Here is a 21,620-nt window from a genome sequence, read left to right as displayed (position 1 = left end):
TTTATCTTTCAAAAGTAAACGGACCTGATTTTAACATTTGATTGGCTGAATTTTTAATTCCCATCTTTAAACATACTAGACCTTGCCAGACTCTCTCTGTTCCAGACAATTAGACGGAACTACATTACAGTAACCATTCTGATTACATCACTCTCCTTTCACCATCATAAGATGAATAACGAAAACGAGTTGAACGTTCCCCTTCAATCTGAGACTCTAGATGGATTAGATCTTTTGGTTTAGGTTCAGTTAAATTCAAGTATTCACCACTAATTGAATTAAGTCTCTTTTCTTCTTAAGAACAATCATTAAAGTCAAGTACTTCAGAAAAAAATAAATAAAGGCAATAATAGCTAAATATATAATTCTCTATTTGGATTGCAAGAACCAAAGTGAAAGTAAACACATACACACACTTTCTTCACATAGAGTGACAGTTTTGACCATCAGAATACTTGGGTTAAATCACCTTCTTCCTTCCTGCTCCAGAAAAATGCAAAGCGAAGATGGACTAAGCAAGCCTGAGAAAGTCTACGGATAAACCCAAACACTGACCTGTCTGTAGCGCCGCCGTCAGTCTAACCAATCAACACAAGGCCGATTTCTGGGGTATGACAAATGCATTCTGGGAAAGACTGGTATTCTGGCGTCAGGCTTTAAACTCAGGGAAGATTTTGCAAGAAGAGTATCTTTTTTTCATGGAAAAAGTACAAGGAAACAGAGGGGAAGGCAGTAGTACAGAAGCCATGTTCCCAGCATGCACTTTTAGAAGACATTCATCCCCAAGGTCCACACAATGGGCTTAAGCCTTGCCTGACATACAGTTTTTAAAACTGTTGGATGAAACACTAAAGACAGAAATAAAGCGGCATCTGAAATCTTAAAATGCAGGAATATGTTCAAACATGATATTGTCAAAGAGTGAAATACTCCTTCATAATAGATGACCACATTCCCAAATGAAACTATGTCATTTCTGATGGCCTGGAAAAGGACATGTTAGCAACTTAGAAATCAGACCCTACGCAGGCATTGGCATTAGAAAAGAACACAGCACAACAAACCGAGCTGCTTACGGACTTAAAAGCAGTTCTCGCTCCTTCAGCGAAGCGGGTCACCCCCATAGTCATTTCTCTGCAGAGAACAATCCCCACGCACACCGCGAGTTCAGAAAAGGTGCTCCACTCCACTTACAAATTCTACCGAAACCTGTCGATGTCTAGCCATGCTTAAGAGGCAGAAGGAAAGAAGATATCTTGGGAGTGAAAACTAAATTTTATTTTCCTTTTCTAAAGATGAAAGAGAGAGAAGAAGACACGGAAACCCTGAATAACAAACAGCCGTAAGGAAGAGAGCAGCGGGAGCATGCCAGGAACTCATCTATCAGTAGACATGACGCGGGGAGGAATGAACATGGCTTTGGAAACACGGGTGTTTGATGAAGCACGCCTTTAATCAAGTTTTCCGTTCTGAAGGCTACTCTTGGCTTCTTGTCTGATGAGAGAGATGACCTTGATGCATCCTTTTGTAATTTTGATCATCCACATGACATTCATCACATCCAAAATAAGACAGCTAGTGATCCAGGTACACTGGACCACAAATCCGAGCCTCATGTAGGCTTCTGTTCCGTACACGGAGTACATGAAGAAATACAAAGGAGGTATCGCGAGGATCCGCACTACGAAAAAGACCACTGTCATGAGAACTCCATTGATGACATTGGCTTTGGAAAACTTGGGGTACTTTAGGGCTTCAAAGAACCACCTGGAAAAAAAAAGTGAAAGAAACATCTCACTCGGTCTGTGGCTTGGGAATCTACCACCTCACTCTCACGTTTCTGGCTATAAAAGAATCCACGGGGCATCAAACAGCTTCAGAGAGGGGCTGGGGAGATGGCTCTGTGGATAAAGCGTTTTTGGTGCAATCGTGGGGACTTGAGTTCTGTATCTTGGAAAAAAAGGTTTCCACAGATTAAAATGAAACCACACAGCTTCAAAGGGATAATATTGGTAACCTACCTCTGGTTCACGAAGGGGCTGGAAAGCTCGGCAAGCAGGCGGAAGTTGGCAATGTACGCTAGCATTCCATCTTTCTGGATAAGAGACAGAAACGGTGTCAGGGATTCATCAAAAAATACAAATATTCTAGGGGCTGGAGAGATGGCTCAGCGGTTAAGAGCATTGCCTGCTCTTCCAAAGGTCCTGAGTTCAATTCCCAGCAACCACATGGTGGCTCACAACCATCTGAAATGAGGTCTGGTGCCCTCTTCTGGCCTTCAGGCATACACACAGGAAGAATATTGTATACATAATAAATAAATAAATAAATAAATATTAAAAAAAAATACAAATATTCTAGAAAGAGCTAGTCACTCTGGTGTACAATCCATCGCTACAAAAACAGACCAGGTGTCCACCTTTTATCATTAATTTTCTTCTTTTTTAAAAAACTAGTTTTTAGGTTTTTAGGTGTGTGAATGTGGGCACCACATGCATGCCTGGGAGTCTGGGAGACCAGAAGAAGGTCCCCTAGATCACAGTAACAGTTGTGAGCCATCGTATGGGTGCTGGGAACCAAACCCAGGTCCTCTGGAAGTGCAGCAAGTGCTCTTAACATCTCTCCAGCCTCCTGATTTTCTTCTTCCGACTTTAGAAACATGCTTGGAACTCTACAGGTGATAAAAGATGGTCCATCACACACTTAAGCCCACTCAGCACTTTCTGTTCACCCAGGAAAGCAGAAATCAAGCAACCGACTCACAGTGAACTGCCGCTCTCTACCACCAACCGCGACAGCATCCTCAGACCACTTCAGGAAAATGATCACATTGGAAGGGGGAATTTTGAAAGTTAAAGAGTTTTATAGTAAACACTATGGGCATTCCTTTAATATCCATTGTGAAGTAGAAGTGCTTAAACATCTCAAAAGTGTAATTATCCCATTTTGTGATAATTCCATCTGTAAGCAAGTATATGTTTGCTAAACACAACAATGCTAGATCTAGAAATATATACCTGTCAACTAGAAGATCCTATAGCTAAAACACACACACACAAGCCTGGGATCTTTCAAAATTGAAACAATACTTAGCACATTCTGCCAATGTAATAAAAGGAAAAATACAGCAGAATATAACAAACATTAGAAATAAAATTCTTAAAATTGTATTTAATGTACTTTTAATATTGCTATGAGGTGAACTGGTGAGATGGCTCAGTTTGCTGCCTGGATCACACGTGGTGGAAGGAAAATTGTCCTGTCACTTCCATGCATGAGTCCCCCCCCCCCCCCGAAACACACACACACACACAGACACATACACACAGATTTTACAACTGCCACAAGGCAAATGGGGTCACTCCAGCATGTCTAATCCTATCAGAACTGTGATAAATCGGAGAAACGTCTGCCCATTCCCAACCCTCAGATGTACACAAAACTTGGTAAACTACCTTCTGATCAGGTATTCCATGATCAATTAAAATAACATGAAGCATTATTTTGGGGGTTTGGCCATAGAATTAGCTTTCCTGGAGCTATTTTCAAGTTCATTGTCTTTCGTGACACTGGAATGTGTGAGTAAGAAGGGAGGAGGGATGCCTAATGATCAAACCAGTGACCCAGGACACTGCCACCTAAACAGAGTGTGTCAGATGTCAGGATGTGTGAGTTCACTGATTCCACACAGACATGGCGACGTTAACAGTGCCCGTTAGTACTAACAACAGTAACTCAATAAAGATTTTTAATGACAGTACTTCTACAACCATTCTTACTGTCCCTTTACCCCTGCTGAACAGTTAAACGAGCTATATGGTATGTTTTTAGAATACATAACAAATTTCAATAATGATATAAACAAAATAAAATGAATAGAACCAGAATGAGTTTAAAAATAACATTTTTTTCCCTGTCTATGAACAGGATATTTCTTTTCTGTTTCCTTTTTCAGTAACACTTCTTCCTTTCCAGTGACTACCTGCAGCCCAAGGGGAAGTTTTTTAATGCACTGTGTAAAACTACTACAATGGGGGCTGGAGAGATGGCTCAGTGGTTAAGAGCACTGTCTGCTCTTCCAGAGGTCCTCAGTTCAATTCCCAGCAACCACATGGTAGCTCACAACCATCATGTAATGAGATCTGGCACCCTCCTCTGGCGTGTGGGCATACATAAAGGCAGAATGTTGTATACGTAATAAGTAAATAAATCTTAAAAAAAAACTACTACAATGAAGCATGAGGTTCGCTTTGACTTGCATTTCAGCTCCTCAGCCAACCATGTGTCAGTTTCTACCGTCAATCCATTCTGATAATAAGCCCAAGTTACACGATCTCCCAACAAAGATGCTAGGATCTAGAATGCGTGTTGGTGGTATTTATTTATTTTGGTTTTTGGGGTCAGGGTGTCTCTGTGTAACAGCCCTAGCTGTCCTGGAACTAGCTAGCTCTGTAGACCAGGCTGGCCTAGAACTCACTGGGATCCACCTGCTTCTGCATCCTAAGTGCTAGGATTAAAGGTGTGTGCCACCTCCGCCTGGCTTAGAATGTGTTTTTATTGCAATGGCAGGGTTTTAGAACTATAAAAATTAAGTTTCCTGTTCCCCAGGAACATCTAGTCACTCTGTTTCCAGTCAGTCCAGTTCCTTTATAGGTAGGAGGTCATCAGCTACACTCCATATCTCTGAATGGCCATGTGTTTTCATACTTAAAAGTACCCTGGACTCCCTGATAAGCTATGACAGATTACTGCTTGTTATGGCACCATTATCTGGTAAATTTTGTTGTTGTTTCAGAACAGTGCCATGTACGGCTTATGCTGACTTTGAACTCACTAGGGAACCAAAGAGGACTCTGCACTCCTAATCCTCCTGCCTCCACCATGCCTGACATGAAGTGCTGCTGTGGGCAAAACCCAGAGCTCTCTGCACACCAGGCGAGCACTTAACTACTGAGCTACAAGTCCATGCCCTAATTTATATTAAGTTTTGATTACCTTGCTTCCAAAAGCTGAGTGACTGTATGATTCTTTTTCCCCAACCAACACTCAAACAACTCAAATGAAGATGGTTTCCTCCTGTGACCTTCTCAACAATCATAGTGCCCTGAGAGACTGTCCATAAACATTTGCTTTACTGTTCTTATTTTTCTACATTTTCATCCTCAACTTATTTAAAAATCAAAGCAAGCCTTTTTTTGGTTTTGGTCCCAGTTCAGAAACGATGAGTTTGTAGCAGCTGGCTTTTCAGCATCTTTGTGGCCAGCAAAATCATGGCTGCCATGTAGGCATGCATTATCTTCAGGGGTTGGTTACAAGTTGTTATGGATGACAGTCAGGAAAAAAACTAAACAAAGGAGATGAGATTCATAGTTCTTATTTTGTTTTTTGTTGTTGTTGTTGTTGTTTTTTTTTCGAGACAGGGTTTCTCTGTGGTTTTGGTATAGTTCTTATTTTGTAAAGATAAAAAGGGGAAGTGATGTGGAATAATGCTCTTGTACCCAGTAGAGATTCGTCACTTTTATTGGCTTAATAAAACACTGATTGGCCAGTATCCAGGCAGGAAGTATAGGTAGGGCAACCAGACTAGGAGAATTATTGTAAGAGAAAAGGCTCAGTCTGCAGTGGCCAGACAGATACAGAGGAAGCAAGATGTCTCACTGATAAAAAGGTACCAAGCCATGTGGTTAACATGGACAAGAATTATGGGTTAATTTAAGTTTGTAAGAGTTAGTCAAAAATAAGACTGAGCTAATAGGCCAACCAGTTTATAGTTAATATAAGCTTCTGCCTGTTTTGTTGGGGCTGAATAGCTGTGGGGCCAGGCAGGACAGAAACTTCTATTTATAGACAAACACAAGCTGAGCAACACCGTTAACAATGTACCACAAACTCTTATTTAGTTTTCCAGGTCTAACTCTGTTCTTCAAAAAGTACCCAAAAGCAGGGGTTGGAGGTTGGGCATGTTTTGTTGCCTTGACTCAATTCATCATGGGACTATTGAAGAGCCTGAACACTGTTCCCATCTGACAGAATCAGCTCCATGTTGCAAAAGGTCAAAACATCTTTTCAGCTCTACAATCCTCCTCTCTGCACCCATTTTGTCAAGAGGAAATCTGAGTTACAGTCTTGGAATTAGGAAATGCAAGTTTACTCAATCTCATGTAGCAATCAAGAGGAAAATCCGATGTGTGTGTTCATATGGTATCGTGCAAGCTAACTCAAAGCCTGTCACTTTCAACTGAGCATCAACACCTTCCTGGAAGATGAAGAAGGCACACCTTGATTTAGGTGTAGCTGCCCACTGCATCCCAGACTTGTCCTTCTATGCCTTTATATCTCTTCAACTGAAAGTGTATATTAGGGGGCTGGAGAGATGGCTCAGTGGTTAAGAGCATTGCCTGCTCTTCCAAAGGTCCTGAGTTCAATTCCCAGCAACCACATGGTGGCTCACAACCATCTGTAAAGAGGTCTGACGCCCTCTTCTGGTTTTCAGGCATACAGACAGAATATTGTATACATAATAAATTAATTTTTAAAAAAAAGAAAGTGTATATTAATTTGGGAGGGTTGCAACAAAGAAACAGGTGGTAGGTGGAGGGTACAGTGTTTCAGCAAGAGACTATGTCACAATTTTAGAAGCCAGAAATCTGAGGTGAAGGTGCCAACAGGTACATGCCTCTGAAGGTCAAGGGAATTCTCTGTTCCACCCTTGCTGCTAGCTTTTGACGGTCCCTCAAGTTTGGTGGCCTAACTCCTGTCTTCACACAGAATTCCTGGGCCCAAACCGCCCTTCTAATATGGACATCAATAACGGTTTATTAAAGGTCCACCCTACAGCAATAGGAACTCCTCTTAACATATGCAAATGGACCTATTTTCAAATACACAATAAGAGGTACTGGAAGCTAGAGACTCAACATAGAAAGCTTAGAGTGAACTTAATTCAATTCATACCAATATGGAATCGCCAATTATTTTCTGCATATTACGCAGTCTATTTTGTTTTGACTATATTTCTCTTTAATTCAATATTATGGGTCTTTTCATCTGACTATTAATAGTGTATATATTTCCATATACAAGAATGATGACCTTCTCCTATCAGTGATGTCTGGGCATTCTGGTAGTATCACAAGTCATCTCACTTCCATTACATAAACTCATAAAAATACACGCTCTAGAAAATTCAACCTCAGAGATTAAACCATGCAAATCACAGCTGTCAACCCAACACCCAAAGTCTGGGGGACTATGGCTGCTCACAATTACAATGTACTTCAGTCGCATCAGAATGTCCCATTCTCAGAAACTGTACAGAGTTGCCATGGATAGTCTCCCATCATGGGAAGGGTTTCTTGGGATGGAGGATTTCAGGTGTGTCTTCCTTGGGTAGGTCACACTCATTTTTGTTTTATTACACAAATTTTAATACATAATAGAAGTCACATTTGCGGACAGGAAACAAAGGGATGAAAAGCAGGACAGCCCGATCTCTCTAATTTGCACGGTGTGAAGAAGCACTTTAAAAATAACAGGAAGCAAATTGCTGCTCACATTGCAAGTTCATGCATATTTTATGTGCATTCTTAATAAAAAAAAATCGTGGTGGCTTCTTAAAGCACAGCTGAATTTGTCCAGGAGAATTGCCGAGGGGTTGGAAAGATGGCTCGGCAGTTAAGAGCACTCGCTACTCTTGCAGATGAGGCTTTGCCTCCCAGCACCCACATGGCAGCTCATAACCACCTGCAATACTAGTTCTGGGGAACCTGGCATCCTCTCTGGTCTCTGCAAGCACCAGGCACTTACAAGATGTGCCATGCATATACTAAGGCATACACGTACATACATATAAAAATGATAAATATTTTTTTAAAAAAAATGAATAGTTGGAGTATTTAACGTAAATCTCAGCATGTTGGCACACAACTCTTATCCCAGCACCAAGGAAGATCCTAAGTTCTAGCCAACCTTGGCTACAAAAAGTCCTCATCTCAAAAGAAAACAGTATCTTTTTAAAGAAAAAAAAAGATTAGAAGAACATTTACGTGTACATCATCCAAATAAAATAGGAAACTGGATTTCTCTAAGTTCTGTACTGAATTAAAGCAAGAGAGATGAACTTTGAAAATATATCCATAAGTGTTGGGGAAAATTATGCAAAGGAGAAAGTTATTTTTCATGGGATTCTTACTTGAAGCAGGTACAAAAGTGTTAAAAATTGTTACAATAATCCCTCTATTTTGGTTTTTTTCTCCTGTCTGTCTTTCCTCACCCCACTTCTTGTTTCGTTTTGAGCCGAGAGTCTCACTATATACCTGAGGCTACATCCGCACTATATCCTCGTGGTTACCCCTGCAAGTGCTGTAACTGTGGGCGTGGCCGCCACATCTGATTGAGTCTCTCCTCACTACCACAGATTCACGTGTGCAATAAGCGTGAGTGCTTGGTTTTTAAAGTCAGTGTTCTCACTCCGGGCTAAAGAAGGTCTTCTTCCAGTCTATATTCACTAACGCGTTTCTTTTTCCTTGGGTCAGGTATTTTAAGGCTGTGGCGTGTGTCATAATGTTGCCCAATGTTTACAGAACATGACTTAACCAGATAGCTACAAAATAATATGAGTTAATATGTTCCTAAAGTATACTGACTTCCTTGACTAAACTTGGCTAAAGTTCCGCTGCCAAAATTTGTGGGTTTTTAAAAGTTTGTATTTATTAACTGATTTACGTATTTCATGTATATGAATGTTTTGCCTACATGCATGTATGTGCATCACATGTGTGCCTGGTGCCAACTAGCGAAGAAGAGGGCGTCAGATCTCTTGGGACTGGAGTTACAGTTAGGAGCTGCCATGCTGGGAACTGAACCAGGTCCTAGATCAGCCGGTGCTCTTAACTACTGAGCCATTTCTCCAGGTGCCCCCAATTCTTTTTCTTAATAATGAAACTTAATTATTCTTGATTTTTAATTTTTAATTTTAATTTACTGGCTAATGGTAAGCTTAAAAGTACAGCCAGGAAAACACACTGCATTGAAAGCAGTTGCTGATCACTTCTTCCAACTCCCTTCATAGCGCCATACGATAAAGTGTCACCGCTAACCAAGGCATCAAATTAGTGCCAGAGGCAATATAACTTTATGATAGCCTTTACCATCAAGTTACTGGTTAAAATAGTACCTTGGAAAATGCCGTTCTCTAACCATAATCTCCCAAAGTGCAAATTCTCTACCAAAAAAAAAAAAAAAAGCTGAGACCTTCTAAACCCTGTCCTCCCAAGGAAATCTTCACTCTTATTTGGAGCCCAGCATTTCCTAAGTAAGGTGCTTAGAACAAGGCCTGGGAACTTGTTAGATAAGCACAGGGTTTTTAAAAATGGTTTATTTTTTTTTTCCTTTTGGGTTTGTTTTGTTGGCTTTTAGAGACAGGATTTCTCTGTGTAACAACCCTAGCTGTCCTTGAATTAGCTCTGTAGACCAGATTGGTCTCAAACTCACAGAGATCCACCTGCCTCTGCCTCCCAAGTACTGGGATTAAAAGCTTACACCCATCTCCCACCTCGATTTATTTATCTTATTGTATGTGCACTGGCGTTTTGTCTGCATTTATGTCTGTCTGAGGAGCCATCTCTTACTTTCTTCCGTGTGTGTGTTCTATGCATGTGTCTCACGTGTGTGAGGATGCACTCACTCACCTTTGCGTGTACGTGTGGAGGTCAGAGGGCTATCGCCTGTCTTCCATTGTCGCTTTCCACCTTATTTTTTGAGACAGGTTCTCTCACTGAACCTAGAGTTTTCCTTCTAGGATCTGATTATCTTCCTCCCTCCAACACTGGCCTATAACAGATTCACATCATCAATTAGGCTTTTCCATGGGCGCTAGGGATCCAAACTCGGGTCCTCATGCTAGCGCAGCATGTGCTTTGCCCGCTGAGCCATTGCCCCAGGCCCAGATCCCACACAGACTGACTCTGCAGCCCTGGAACTAGGGATCAGACATCTCTCTTCACAGTCTCACAGGTGATTCCAGCACAGGGCAAACTGAGTGCTACCTTGGGAACGAGCTCCCTTTGCTGTGGTGAAGAAGCATGGTTTACACACACCTCCACCATACCATACAGGGTTTTCCAGAAGAATCCGCTCCGTTTCCTCTAGAAAACTTCCCCTGGCACCTCATCTCCCAGTTAGGTCGATTTCTCCACAGATCTCTCGGCTTGTCTATCACAGTGCCCAGCGCCTGCCAAGCACCTATAATCCTGTGCCTTGTTGTCCACAATGCCTGGCACCGCAAGCAGTTGGTACTTTTTTCCTGAGCTGAATCTTGCTACACAGGAGTGTCACTTGAGGCCAAGAGCTCACTCCTCTCTGAAGAAAGGCCAATTAGAAACAAAGTTAAAAGCTTTCCCTTGCACGTTATCTAAAGCTGGCAAACCAAGACAGAGCAGTCTCCGAAAATGGACATCAACATTCCTTCTCTCAGCTTTGTGCAGACCTGCAGGCTCTTCCCAGCAGGGACTGAAAGGCTGCTTCCTTCTCTTTGAACTGGGATGCCATTGGCCACTCACTTGATTGACGGAGTTCTGTGTGCTCCATAGCTGGGTCAGGAGAAGCCCTGCTTCCTCCCCAGGTCTCCTGAGAATGCCCCTTTTAGAAAATACCTGCCAAGTGCAGGAAGCGGGAACCTCTCAGAGGAACCAGCCACACGCTGATGCTCTGTTTACAGCTCTCACTCTGGTCCCATCAGAGAGCCTACAGCACCTGCCAGCTGCATGAAACCTACCAATATCCACCCCCCCCCTTTCTCTCAAGTTCTCTGACTACAGATCCTACAACCATTTCATGAACTGTAAACACACAAGGCATGTTAGTTAGAATTTCCACTTTATACCTCAGGTAGCCACATCTTACCCAAATGTTCACACCTGACTATGCCCCACAAACCCCATTTCCTGCCAGCCCAACTCCTGCCTATCTCTAGAAGAGAGGCTATCTTCTCTCAACTCTGGGTCCTTCATTCATCCGCCACAATGAGTGGACACCTAATCTTGCCTCTACAGTCAACTGGCTGCTTTCCTGACTATTTCTCCCCTGAATCAGGGGCTCCAGATAGGGGTCCATTGGGTGTGGCAAATTAGAACATTTTCTAACTGGAAACTGTGCCTTTCCTGATGATGCCTAAATATGAAAACTGCTTTCATTGTCAGCTGTGGTAATGCTATTGAAAGGGCATTTCTCATTTTTCTCAAGTTATTAAATCGAAATGCAAATGTAAGCTCTATTTCTTTAGGCTTCTTGTTTTAGTGTGTAGCTTTATCTAAAAACTACAATACATTATCCAACACAATAGTCTTTCACCCTAACTTTTCATAAATAAGCTTTCTTTTCTTAACTTATTGCGATAAAATATACTCAACATGATGAAAGTTTTAGAAGTGTAGAGTCAGTGACAATAAGGACATTCATACTGTTATGAAACTGTCACCACCACTCCCAGAACTTTTTCAAATTCTCCAGCTAAGACTCTGGTCCCATGAAACAATAAGCCCCCATTATCCCTTCTGCCCAGTTCTTGGCAACTTGGAATCTATTTCCTCTCTAGGGACTTAGTTATTCTAAGCATCCCGTATAAGTAGAATCATATGATAAGCTTGCTTTTAGAAAAATCTAGTTAACAATTAAATACTAACCAGGATAGGCATTTTTATCTTCTTGGTTAACAGCTTTTTTTTTTTTTTAATAAAAATCGTCATATACCAAGCAAGCTCTGAGACACCTCAGGAGGCCCAGGTAAGGTTATGTAGTGGCTAAAAGTTAAACTTTTTTTTTCTTTTCTTTTGGTTTTTGAGACAGGGTTTCCCTGTAGCTTTGGAGCCTGTCCTGGAACTAGTTCTTGTAGACCAGGCTGGCCTCAGAACTCAGAGTTCCTCCTCCCTCTCCCTCCCAAGTGCCGGGATTAAAGGCGTGCGTCGCCACCACCCAACTACACTTTTTTAAGTTTGCTGATGTGCACAATCTTTCCTTTGAAATAAGTGGGGCTATCATGGTAGGGAATTCAGCAGCTTGACGGACAGCTGTCAGGTCCATCCCTCATGTCCAGTCACAGCAACAACAGCCTAGAGTGGAAACTGAACTTCTTCATCAGGACGGGAAGAGGGGAAGCCTGGATTGGTTCAGTTCCAGAGTTAGTCAAGCCTGTGAAGGACACAGCTGAAGAGTATGAGAAGGTGACAGGGAAAACTTTCACCTGCCATTTCTGAAGAGTCAATGGGAGCTGCCAATCAAGTAAGCACCTTTTCAGTGCGTATCAGGACAATCAATGGCTCAACAGCTCTCACAGATGCCTGCAGGAGACTCTCACTCAGCCACTAACGCCTTCATGAGACTCCAGACTAATAGAAACTGGAGCTAGGCGGTCACCTGACCTGCCCTGCCACTCCAAAGTCTTTCTTTGCCAAAGTCAGCTTGAGATGATCCTTAAATGATCATGCCTGCGGCATGTGAGATGCTCTTAAGCACAGATAGTCTAGTCTTACTGGATCAGATGTCAACCTGGTAGGGAGGGGTTCCTCCCACACCCATGGAACCTACAGCACACACATCTACCCCGGCTGCCCAAGTAGCATTCTCATCATTAGGTGGCAGGCCAGTTCTTTGTTCACAGCCCCTACAAAGAAGCAGCAGAGAGGCCAACGAGACATCATCCAAACGGTATAATTGTCTACTTGTGTAAGGTAGGGTAGGCTAAGCTAGTTGCATAGAGAGTGGGTGACTGCCAGGGCTGACAGCTCTAGGCACAGACAGCAGCGTCTATAGGACAGAAAAGTTTAAGAATGGCTTGAGACAGATCTAAGTGTAAGACCAGCCTCATATACATAGTGAGGTCTAGGAAAACCAGCCAGGGCTACATAGAGAACCAAACTTTAAAAAAAAAAAAAGGAAGAGTGGGAAGGCAACAGGCAAGCAGGCAGAAAGGTGGGTCCCAGAGCAGAGATTGTGGAGATGTGAGACCATCAGGAACTGTGTAACTGCTGAAAGCTGAGATGAGAGAGGGGAGAACATGGAGGGTGGGCAGAGGAAGACACTGCAGGTAGGGGCTCCTGGGAGAGTTACTACCTCCAGGTGCTGAGGAGAAGGCCAGAGCTGGGGTCCTGGCACCTGAAGTACCACACTGCAGCAGTAGGTACCAGGTAACGGGCACCTGGCTGTAACAGTAAGAGCTACACGGGTTCAAAACCCAAAGCTTGGCACTCCAGAAACAAAGGGAACGAGCCTTTATCTAGTTCCAGTTTCCACATGAACTGGTATATGACCGTGTGGCAGCACCACCCAGCAGCGGTTCTCTCTCCTTATTTATTTCTGCATTGACAGGAAAATGGATTTAAAAAGCCTAGCAGACATAAAGATGGAAAGGGGAAGGATTTGCTGAGACTATTTCCACTATCCATTTGTGTAAACCATCCCTTGCTCTCAGAGGACTGGGAAACAGTAGGAAAGGCCCTGCCTCCCTTGCCCTTTGCTTATTTATCCCCATGCTTCAGAGTCCAGAACCTATGCTAAAACGGGGGAACTGCCAAGTAGAAACTCAGCTATGCCTGCAAGTGATGAGAATACTCACATCAAACAATCAAACATTCTATGCCAAACAGTCAATGCTGAAACAAAGTCCTAAAATTGGCAAAGGTAGATATCATGGAAGTTGCCTAAACTTTTTCTTTTCTTGCCATTTTCATGTGTGTGTGTGTGTGGTATGAGAGTATGCATGCGTGCAGGCACACGGCACAGATGGGATTGTGGGAAATCAGCCACCATGGCTCTTCTGCCACTGTCTTAACTAAGGTGGGGTTTCTCAGTACAACCCTGCTGCTGGTATATCTAGTTTTGCTCTGGGGATCCCCTGTCTTACCCTAAAGCTGGAATTACCAGGAGGGCTGCTGTATGCCCCATGAGGGTTCTAGAGAACCAAACCCAGTCCTCCATTCACAAAGCAAGTTCCTTAACCACTGAGCCATCTCTTCAGTCCCTAAATTTTTTTCTTAATGGGAAACAATAAGGGAGGGGATACAGTATGTGTGTGTGTTGAATATTGTTAAGAACACTATTAAAATATTTTTAACTGGGTGTGGTGGCGCACGCCTTTAATCCCAGCACTTGGGAGGCAGAGGCGAGTGGATCTCTGTGAGTTCACGGCCAACCTGGTCTCTCTGTAGCACATTTCAGGACAGTCAAGGTTACACAGTGAAACCCTGTCTCCAAATGTTTTATTTTTTATTTTTTTTAATATTTATTTATTTATTTATTATGTATACAATATTCTGTCTGTATGCCTGAAGGCCAGAAGAGGGCGCCAGACCTCTTTACAGATGGTTGTGAGCCACCATGTGGTTGCTGGGAATTGAACTCAGGACGTTTGGAAGAGCAGGCAATGCTCTTAACCACTGAGCCATCTCTCCAGCCCCCTCCAAATGTTTTAAAATAAACAATTTGCTTCCTAACTCCATTAACCATAAAAGACTACCGAGCGGTATTTATTTCATGGTTCTGCTATGGAGATGTTTATGATGTGTATATGCTTGCGTGTCCATGCATGTGTATGAGCAGGTGTCCATGTCCACACATGCAGAGGCTAGTCCACATCTTGCCATTTAAAACTATTTTCACTAGAAGATATATTTAAAACCTGAAGGAAACCTGCTTCTACTCTTACGTTTTGATTTAGTTCCAGTAAGACCATTTAAGAAAAAAGATCTTTACACAGCTGCAGACATGTCAAGTCAAATTGTTTCTAAATAAGGATTCTTACGAATAATAAGGACTTTTTGACATTTTACTCCAGAAAAATAATTATTGTTTTGCTAGCCTTCTTAGAAGGTCGCAAAATGGGCTGCAAGTTTACTGCATGAGGGCGAACACTTTCATATATATTTAAAGGAGTATAAGATTATTAAAAGCAGACACTTAGAAACTGCTTTTTCTAAAAAGCACTGACTCCTCCCCTCAGGCCCATGAGATAACGAAAAGCACAACGGAGACCTGGCACCTCTGCCTTTGCTTTTCATCTGTCTCCTCGGGCATTTCACAAAGCATCAGGATCCCAAAGAAACCTACATCTCTCCATCTAAGTCTAAGTCAGACCCCCACCCACCCACCCACCAAGGGCAGGTGTCATGGTGGTGAGGCCATCATGAGCAGGAGAAATCATCTTCAAAGAACCAGATTAGTCCCCTCAGCAGCGAGGGGGATAACGCCTCAGTGAACCATGAGGGCTATTTGTACACTGTGAAGATGTATTGCTATGATTGGTGTAATAAAAAGCTGAATGGCCAATAGCTAGGCAGGAGGTATAGGCAGGACTTCCAGGGAAGGGAAGAGGAGATTAATTCAGGCATATGGGGGACACCACGGAGATGCGAGATGTTGAACATACAGAATAAAACACACGGGAAAGTCACATGGTAAAATGTAGATTAATAAAAGCAGATTAATTTAAGTTATAAGAGCTGGTGAAACAAGCCTAAGCTAAGGCTGAGCTTTCAGAATTGATAAGTCTCTGTCATTATTTGTGAGCTGGAGACCCAAAGAAAACTCCAACTGCAGGACCAGCCTGTAAGACCTGATCTGAAACAGTGATCTAAAGGGCCATACCTTGGCCAGGACTGCCTAGCCATACCCACTATCCTGCGCTGTCTTCCTTTATTAAAAACTGACGCTCCTGTCAATAATTTGAAGATGAACTCGGGGCATCCTTTCCTCTCTGGACTGATGGCATCTCTTTTCTGTTTTCTACCATCACTGATCTTCTACACTGGAGTTATTAAATGACTTGATGGGGCTGTGGGAGCTGATATTCCTGCCCTAAAACTCTGGTTGCAGATTGTTCAATAACAGGGTCTTTAATCCAAGTTTTGGGGAAGCAGAGGCAGGCAGATCTCTTTGAGTTCAAGACCAACCTATAGTACATAGCAAGGTCCAGGGCGGCCAGGACAGAGATGCCAAAAACTCAAAATAGAGAAACAAAAAAAAAACAAAAAAATCAAAACGAAATCTTTTCATTTCTTTTTCTCTTATTTTGCTTTGCTATGAACAGACCCACTTTAGATATATTTATTTCATATTAATCAACATAACAAAGGAAGATATTAAAACAAGACTGTAATGGGCCTTACTTATCAACTCACTAAATAAGACAACCATTCATTTCTCCTTTAAAACAACAGCGTGCAGTTGATTTTTTGAAAGCAGGCACAGAAGTCCAAAGGGAAACTAGCATTCATCTCATGTAATTAAGCATTCAACTTGCCAATCTGTGCACAGCCAGTGATTTACCAAGCTGATGATCAAGCAGAGGTGAGGCAGAGCAGCAATTCCTAAGATCTATGCTTACGGATGCATGTAAGGACCTTAGCTTCATCAGTTTATATTCTTCCCACAGCGCACAGAAATCTATCCATACCCAAGGCTGTTAAACCGTAAATGTACCTAGAAAGGCAAGGCGCTCCATCTGCAAGGTCCTAAGGAAACTCAAGTAAATAGTGTTGTTTGCCTGACTTGGTTTAGAACCGCAAACAGACACTAAGTCAGGAGCGGTGGCCCATCTTGTCATGCCTCCAGTTCAAAGGTGAAGGCAGGAAGGTCGAGGGGGCATGGGAGGCATCGTGGCACACACCTTTAACCCCTGCATTGAGGCTAATCTCTGAGTCTAAGATCTGCCTGGTCTACATAGAGAGTTCCAGGACACCCAGAGTTATTTATACAGAGAGAACCTGTCTCAAAACAACGAACAGAAAGACTTATAGGCTTAGCGTTCAGCCTTAAACGTCCCTCTCCATCCAGCCTTGCCTGCTGGATAGGCTACGGAGAATGCTGGTACTCACCAGTACAAAGTAGTATGCAGCTAGCGCCGTACAATGGTGAATAACAAAAAACTTGTCGCCGATCACTTTCCAATTCAAAAGGATAATCAATAAATCTGCATGAGAGAAAAATGAGATTTCACATTAAACGAAAGCTTCTTGGTTTTATGAGCGTATTAACCTCATTGTCTGGTAACTCTTAGCTGCCCATTCTGACAATACTAGTATTTATTTTTGTTTGTTCATTTTTGAGAGAGTTCATGTAGCTTAACTAGCTTCCAATTTGTTATGTAGCTGAGCTTCACCTGGAACTCCTGATCCTCCTATTTCAGCGCTGGGATTGCGGACATACATTGCGTTACCATGCCCTTAACAGAAAAAGAAAAACCTAGTAAACCCACTAAGAACTGTTCAAAAAGCCTACAAGTAGAGAAGGCACCACTTTCTCATTAAGAGACTCGGTCTACATATTCTGACTCAGTTCAGTTTAACAAAATAGAAACTGCTCAGAATATTCACACAACTATTTTCTTTAGCAAATGGTTGACCATCAAATGTAGCCGGGGAAACTGACGGTCACCATGGGTTCACACTTGTGGCATTAGAGCTTCTAGAACGTAAGAGATTTCATTTTCAAAAACAAAAATTACTAGCACAAAACTAGATATAAACATCTTGAAAGAGGGCTCAAGCTACAAATTTTAAAGAGAAACTAAATACTATAACTAAGAAAAATAAGAATATCAGTAATTAATTTCTTTCAATATATCCATCTTCCCTGTATGTTTTGGCTGCTTTGTCACAAGCTATGACGATTTTGTAGCATATTCTATAGAGACTGAGATGGCCTTACTTTGTGTGCTCAGTGTTTTACAGATGGTTATCTTACTTAGGAGAGTCTTAATAATTTTATTCTGTACACGATCCAGAGCTGCTGAGGTGGTATCTCGGTACAGCGCCTGCCTGGCATGCATAAAGCCGGCAGGCCTGGTCCTCAGCACCACAAGCCGCACGGTGGTGCCTGCTTGTAATATCGACAATTTTAAGTTGAGGAATCTAAAGTCAAGGTTATCCTTGGCTACATAGCAAGTTTGAGGCCAGCCTGGGCTACAGGGGACCCTATTTCAAAAACGAAAACAAGCTAACACAAACAGGATTGTCTGAGAGTTACTATTCTGTAATGACAGCATCATTGACCCAGGATGTGACACACTATGAATTGTGTGATCGTGTCAAAGACACTTTCTGTCAAAGGAGAAAATCTTTTCTCAATTTGTTGACAAGTTTCTTTTTTAAATTCAGTTACCAAATAATGCAACAGACTATCATTACTCTAAAACCTACCCTTTCCTCTTAAAAGAGTTACTTATCTCAATATAGTTATTTTGTTACAATTCACATCTTCATGGCACACAAATTTTCTATGAAATTCATCCCTTGTCTTTATCATTGTTGCATCATGTTTTATTTTGACTTTTATTTTCTTTCAGTTATTTACTAAGTTGTAGAATTATAAAATAGGGTTCTAATATAAATGTCCAAATCGTAGCTGACCTCTTTGTTTGATTACCCACAAGACAACCCAAAATGTCTGTAATTGCAGCTAAGATGGCATATTCTCTACTTCCCTTGTCCTCGCTGTAGAAAAGGCCAACCCAAACCCCACCCAACATGAGAAAAAATGGAGTAGAGGAGAATGTGGAGTCAGAGTCCACATCTTAACTGATCATGTCTAGACAGCTTACATGTGCAAACAAAAAATCATGTCTACTGGAACATTCTTCAAGAGAGAGCCCTGGTACAGGCATCACTAACTTTATAGTAATTATACTAATAGCTCTTCAGCAAAGAGAAAGGCCACTGTTTTGCTTCTGCTTTTTTAAGTGTGAAGGCCTCTGTAACTCAGTCCTTTCTTGATCTAGAAAGCCAAAGGGTAAGTTTCAGGCCTGCCACCATTGAAGGTTTTATTTTTTTTCGCTGTACAGATCCTCAAAGCTAATTTTCAAATAAGCCAAAAGCATAAACAATAGATTTTTGCATCACTCCATGAGTAGTTTAAAAAGTAATGAGCAATGAAAAAATGCTATCACATACCAGAAATGAGGTAGCCTGAAGCAGTTGCAATATTCAATTTCACAAGCATTGGATCACCCCTATACATATTCAAAACAAAACAGACAAAAACCCACATTATCTTCTTAAACACATGAACTGATTCATATGAACATATTATCTGATTTATTGAGACAAGGCTTCACAAGGTCCAAGCTGGCCTTGAACTTGCTAGAGCCAGCCTTGAACTACAATTCCTGTTTCCACTTCCCCTGCTAGGTTCACAGGGTAGAAAGCACATCCAACACAGTAACAACTGTTTTAATCAGAAGACCTGTTGTCCATACTTCCCATAGAGTTTACTCGAAGGTTAAACTGCCTCTAGAATCTTCCTGATGACCAATCATTGATTCTCGGCATTTAAATTGGGCTGAAATCTTTAGGAAACCATCTAACATCAATCTACACTGAGGTTTGCAGTGCATAAAACACAGCTCCTAAGGATGGCCAAGGGCAGTCTATGTATTTTCTAGAGTGCTCAGAACTATTCCAGGAGCTCCAAATCCAGGGCATAACAGTGTGTTTGTGCTTTAAAGGCAGAGGCAGCACCCAGTTTCACTGCACTTCTGGAGGAAGCCTGAGGGCCCACTGGCCTATGGGGAAGTGGGTCACTAACAATTCTGGACTCTATTCTAAACCTATCTACAAACAGTCTTAGAAATGCGTCTTCATATGACTTGTTCACATATGGACTGAAATTGAATTTTAGATGCCGATTTTTAAAAATTCCTTACTTAGAATCAGTGACTCAAATAAACAAAGAAATCATCTATCCCACCTTTGATTTTTGAGACAATACAGTCCTATCAATATTACTCTACTGAGGATGGAACAGATTTGCCTATTACCTGATAATGTGGTCAGAACAGGACAATTTGACCATGGTATTGTGACCAGGTTCACAGATGCATATCAATATAAAGAATTTATTTAAAAATTTTCTATCTAGTTTATTATTAGTAATATATCTGAGTATCATGGCTATGTGAGTATAGTTGTGTGCACGCCAGTGTGTGTGTGTGTGTGTGTGTGTGTGTGTATAAAGGACAACTTTCAGGAGTCTGCCCTTTCGGCCCTCCATTCATGTGGGTTCCAGGGGTTAACCTCAGGTCACCAGGCTTGGGCAGGGCAGGGTGTAACCTGCTGAGCACCCCACTAGCCTAGGATGGGCACATATTTGTTCCACTCCATCTTTCATGTGATTTGTAGTATGTGTTATTTTAAAATTAACACAAAACAAAACTGGTAATAGCTGAACTAAAATGGAAATGCAGAAGAAAAGTCACATTTTCGTCATACATTGTGACCTGTAAATAAATGCAATCCAAGAAAACTAGACCTGGAATAAAGCATAGACCCAAAGGAAAAAAAAAAACAGCAAAATTTATGTTAGGTTAAAGTTTACCAAGGCAAAACCTGACCAAGAAGCCACATCTATTTATTTTTTCTCAAAGGACTTGTTCTGTTTACAATCATGTGAGAAAAATAAATATGGGCGAATTAAAGGTACAGTTTATGTAGATTGAGAATAAACAATCTGGTCAAGGTATGAAATATGCTAAATTGAGTTATTTTGGGAAAAACATCTTCCTAATGGAAATGAAAATGAATCAGCTGGTATGATCCTAAAGGGATAATTTTACACTTATGGCAGGGGGTCATATCACAGCAGTGGTCCAAACACCTGGTTAAACACAGTCACCTCCCATCAGTACTTCCCACACCTACTTACTCCCTTACATTGAACTGACCTAACCCTTCCTAAGTAGCTCTAGCAGTGTGCAAAACTTGCGCAATTGCAACCATAAAGTGTCCAGAAGAGCTGCCTTCATGTTTACCTTAGATTATGACATGTGCTAGATCCATCACATTAATACTAAGTGCTTCCTGTGTGATTTTAATCCCTCTCGCATGGCCATCTCTCATTTCAGTTCTTTGGCGGCAAACAATGGGCCTCACACAAGTTTAAAGGCAAACCTTTAGTGGCTACCCCAGCTGACTGTCCTAGCTCAAAGATGACGCTGTTTTTCTCACGACAGTGTTTGCAATAACGTGGTTTTGCTCAACTCATCATATTCTCTTTGTTTTAGGTAACAAATTGCAATATGAAAGCAAAATGGCCCTCTTTGTGTTTGTGTTCACATCTAAAATCATTTTAATATAACTGGCTGAAGTAGGACTGACTATAAGCACTTTAATAAGGCAGACATCAAAAATAATCGATATGTTTTTAAGTAATGCAAATGAGGCTTCTATTAATAATTCATAGCAAAGCATGAGTCAAAATGAATAACAACTGGGAAAGAAACAGCTTACCAGAGTGGATCAGCTATAGTAGGCTCATCAAATAAGAAGAGGTATAAGCCAAAAGCCCCAACCAGCAAAGAGTGGCATGTAGAAACTACCCTGAAATGAAACAAGGCACACACAAAGCTCTCAGATTCCTTGCAGCCAATGACTTGTTCCTCTAAGACATTTTTCATCCTGAAAAAATGCACACCTTGGAGCATTAAAGCTAAACATGAAAGAGTGCAATCAACGGAGGAGAGTATATCTGAGGATGGCTAAACACCGTCATTTAAAGGCGACAGGGGCATGACTCAGCAGCAAAGCCCTCACCTACCACGTATAAGCCTCTAGGTTCATGAATCAATAATTAAGGGC

The 21,620-nt window shown here is 41.7% G+C and overlaps 1 protein-coding gene across 4 annotated transcripts in view; it reads right to left on the bottom strand.

Annotated features, from left to right (window-relative positions):
• Positions 1-347: 347 nt before the first annotated feature.
• LOC121443043 (TLC domain-containing protein 4) overlaps positions 348-21,620 on the bottom strand; it is a 53,204-nt gene continuing 31,931 nt past the window's right edge. For all 4 annotated transcript variants that reach the window (XM_041644820.1, XM_041644943.1, XM_041644877.1 and 1 more), the window contains exons 3-7: positions 21,273-21,362; positions 18,939-18,997; positions 16,866-16,960; positions 2,022-2,095; positions 348-1,767 (exon numbers count right to left, since the gene is read on the bottom strand). In XM_041644820.1, coding sequence (XP_041500754.1) covers positions 1,452-1,767; positions 2,022-2,095; positions 16,866-16,960; positions 18,939-18,997; positions 21,273-21,362 — 634 coding nt within the window. In that variant the 3' untranslated portion in view covers positions 348-1,451. The remainder of the gene's footprint in view (positions 1,768-2,021; positions 2,096-16,865; positions 16,961-18,938; positions 18,998-21,272; positions 21,363-21,620) is intronic.

The sequence above is a fragment of the Microtus oregoni genome, unplaced genomic scaffold (assembly GCF_018167655.1).
Source record: "Microtus oregoni isolate MIOR12 unplaced genomic scaffold, Mior012 000000F_ref0000247, whole genome shotgun sequence".
NCBI lineage: Eukaryota > Metazoa > Chordata > Mammalia > Rodentia > Cricetidae > Microtus > Microtus oregoni.
The sequence above is the reverse complement of the archived record's forward strand: the minus strand, read 5'-3'. Positions and strand labels throughout refer to the sequence as shown.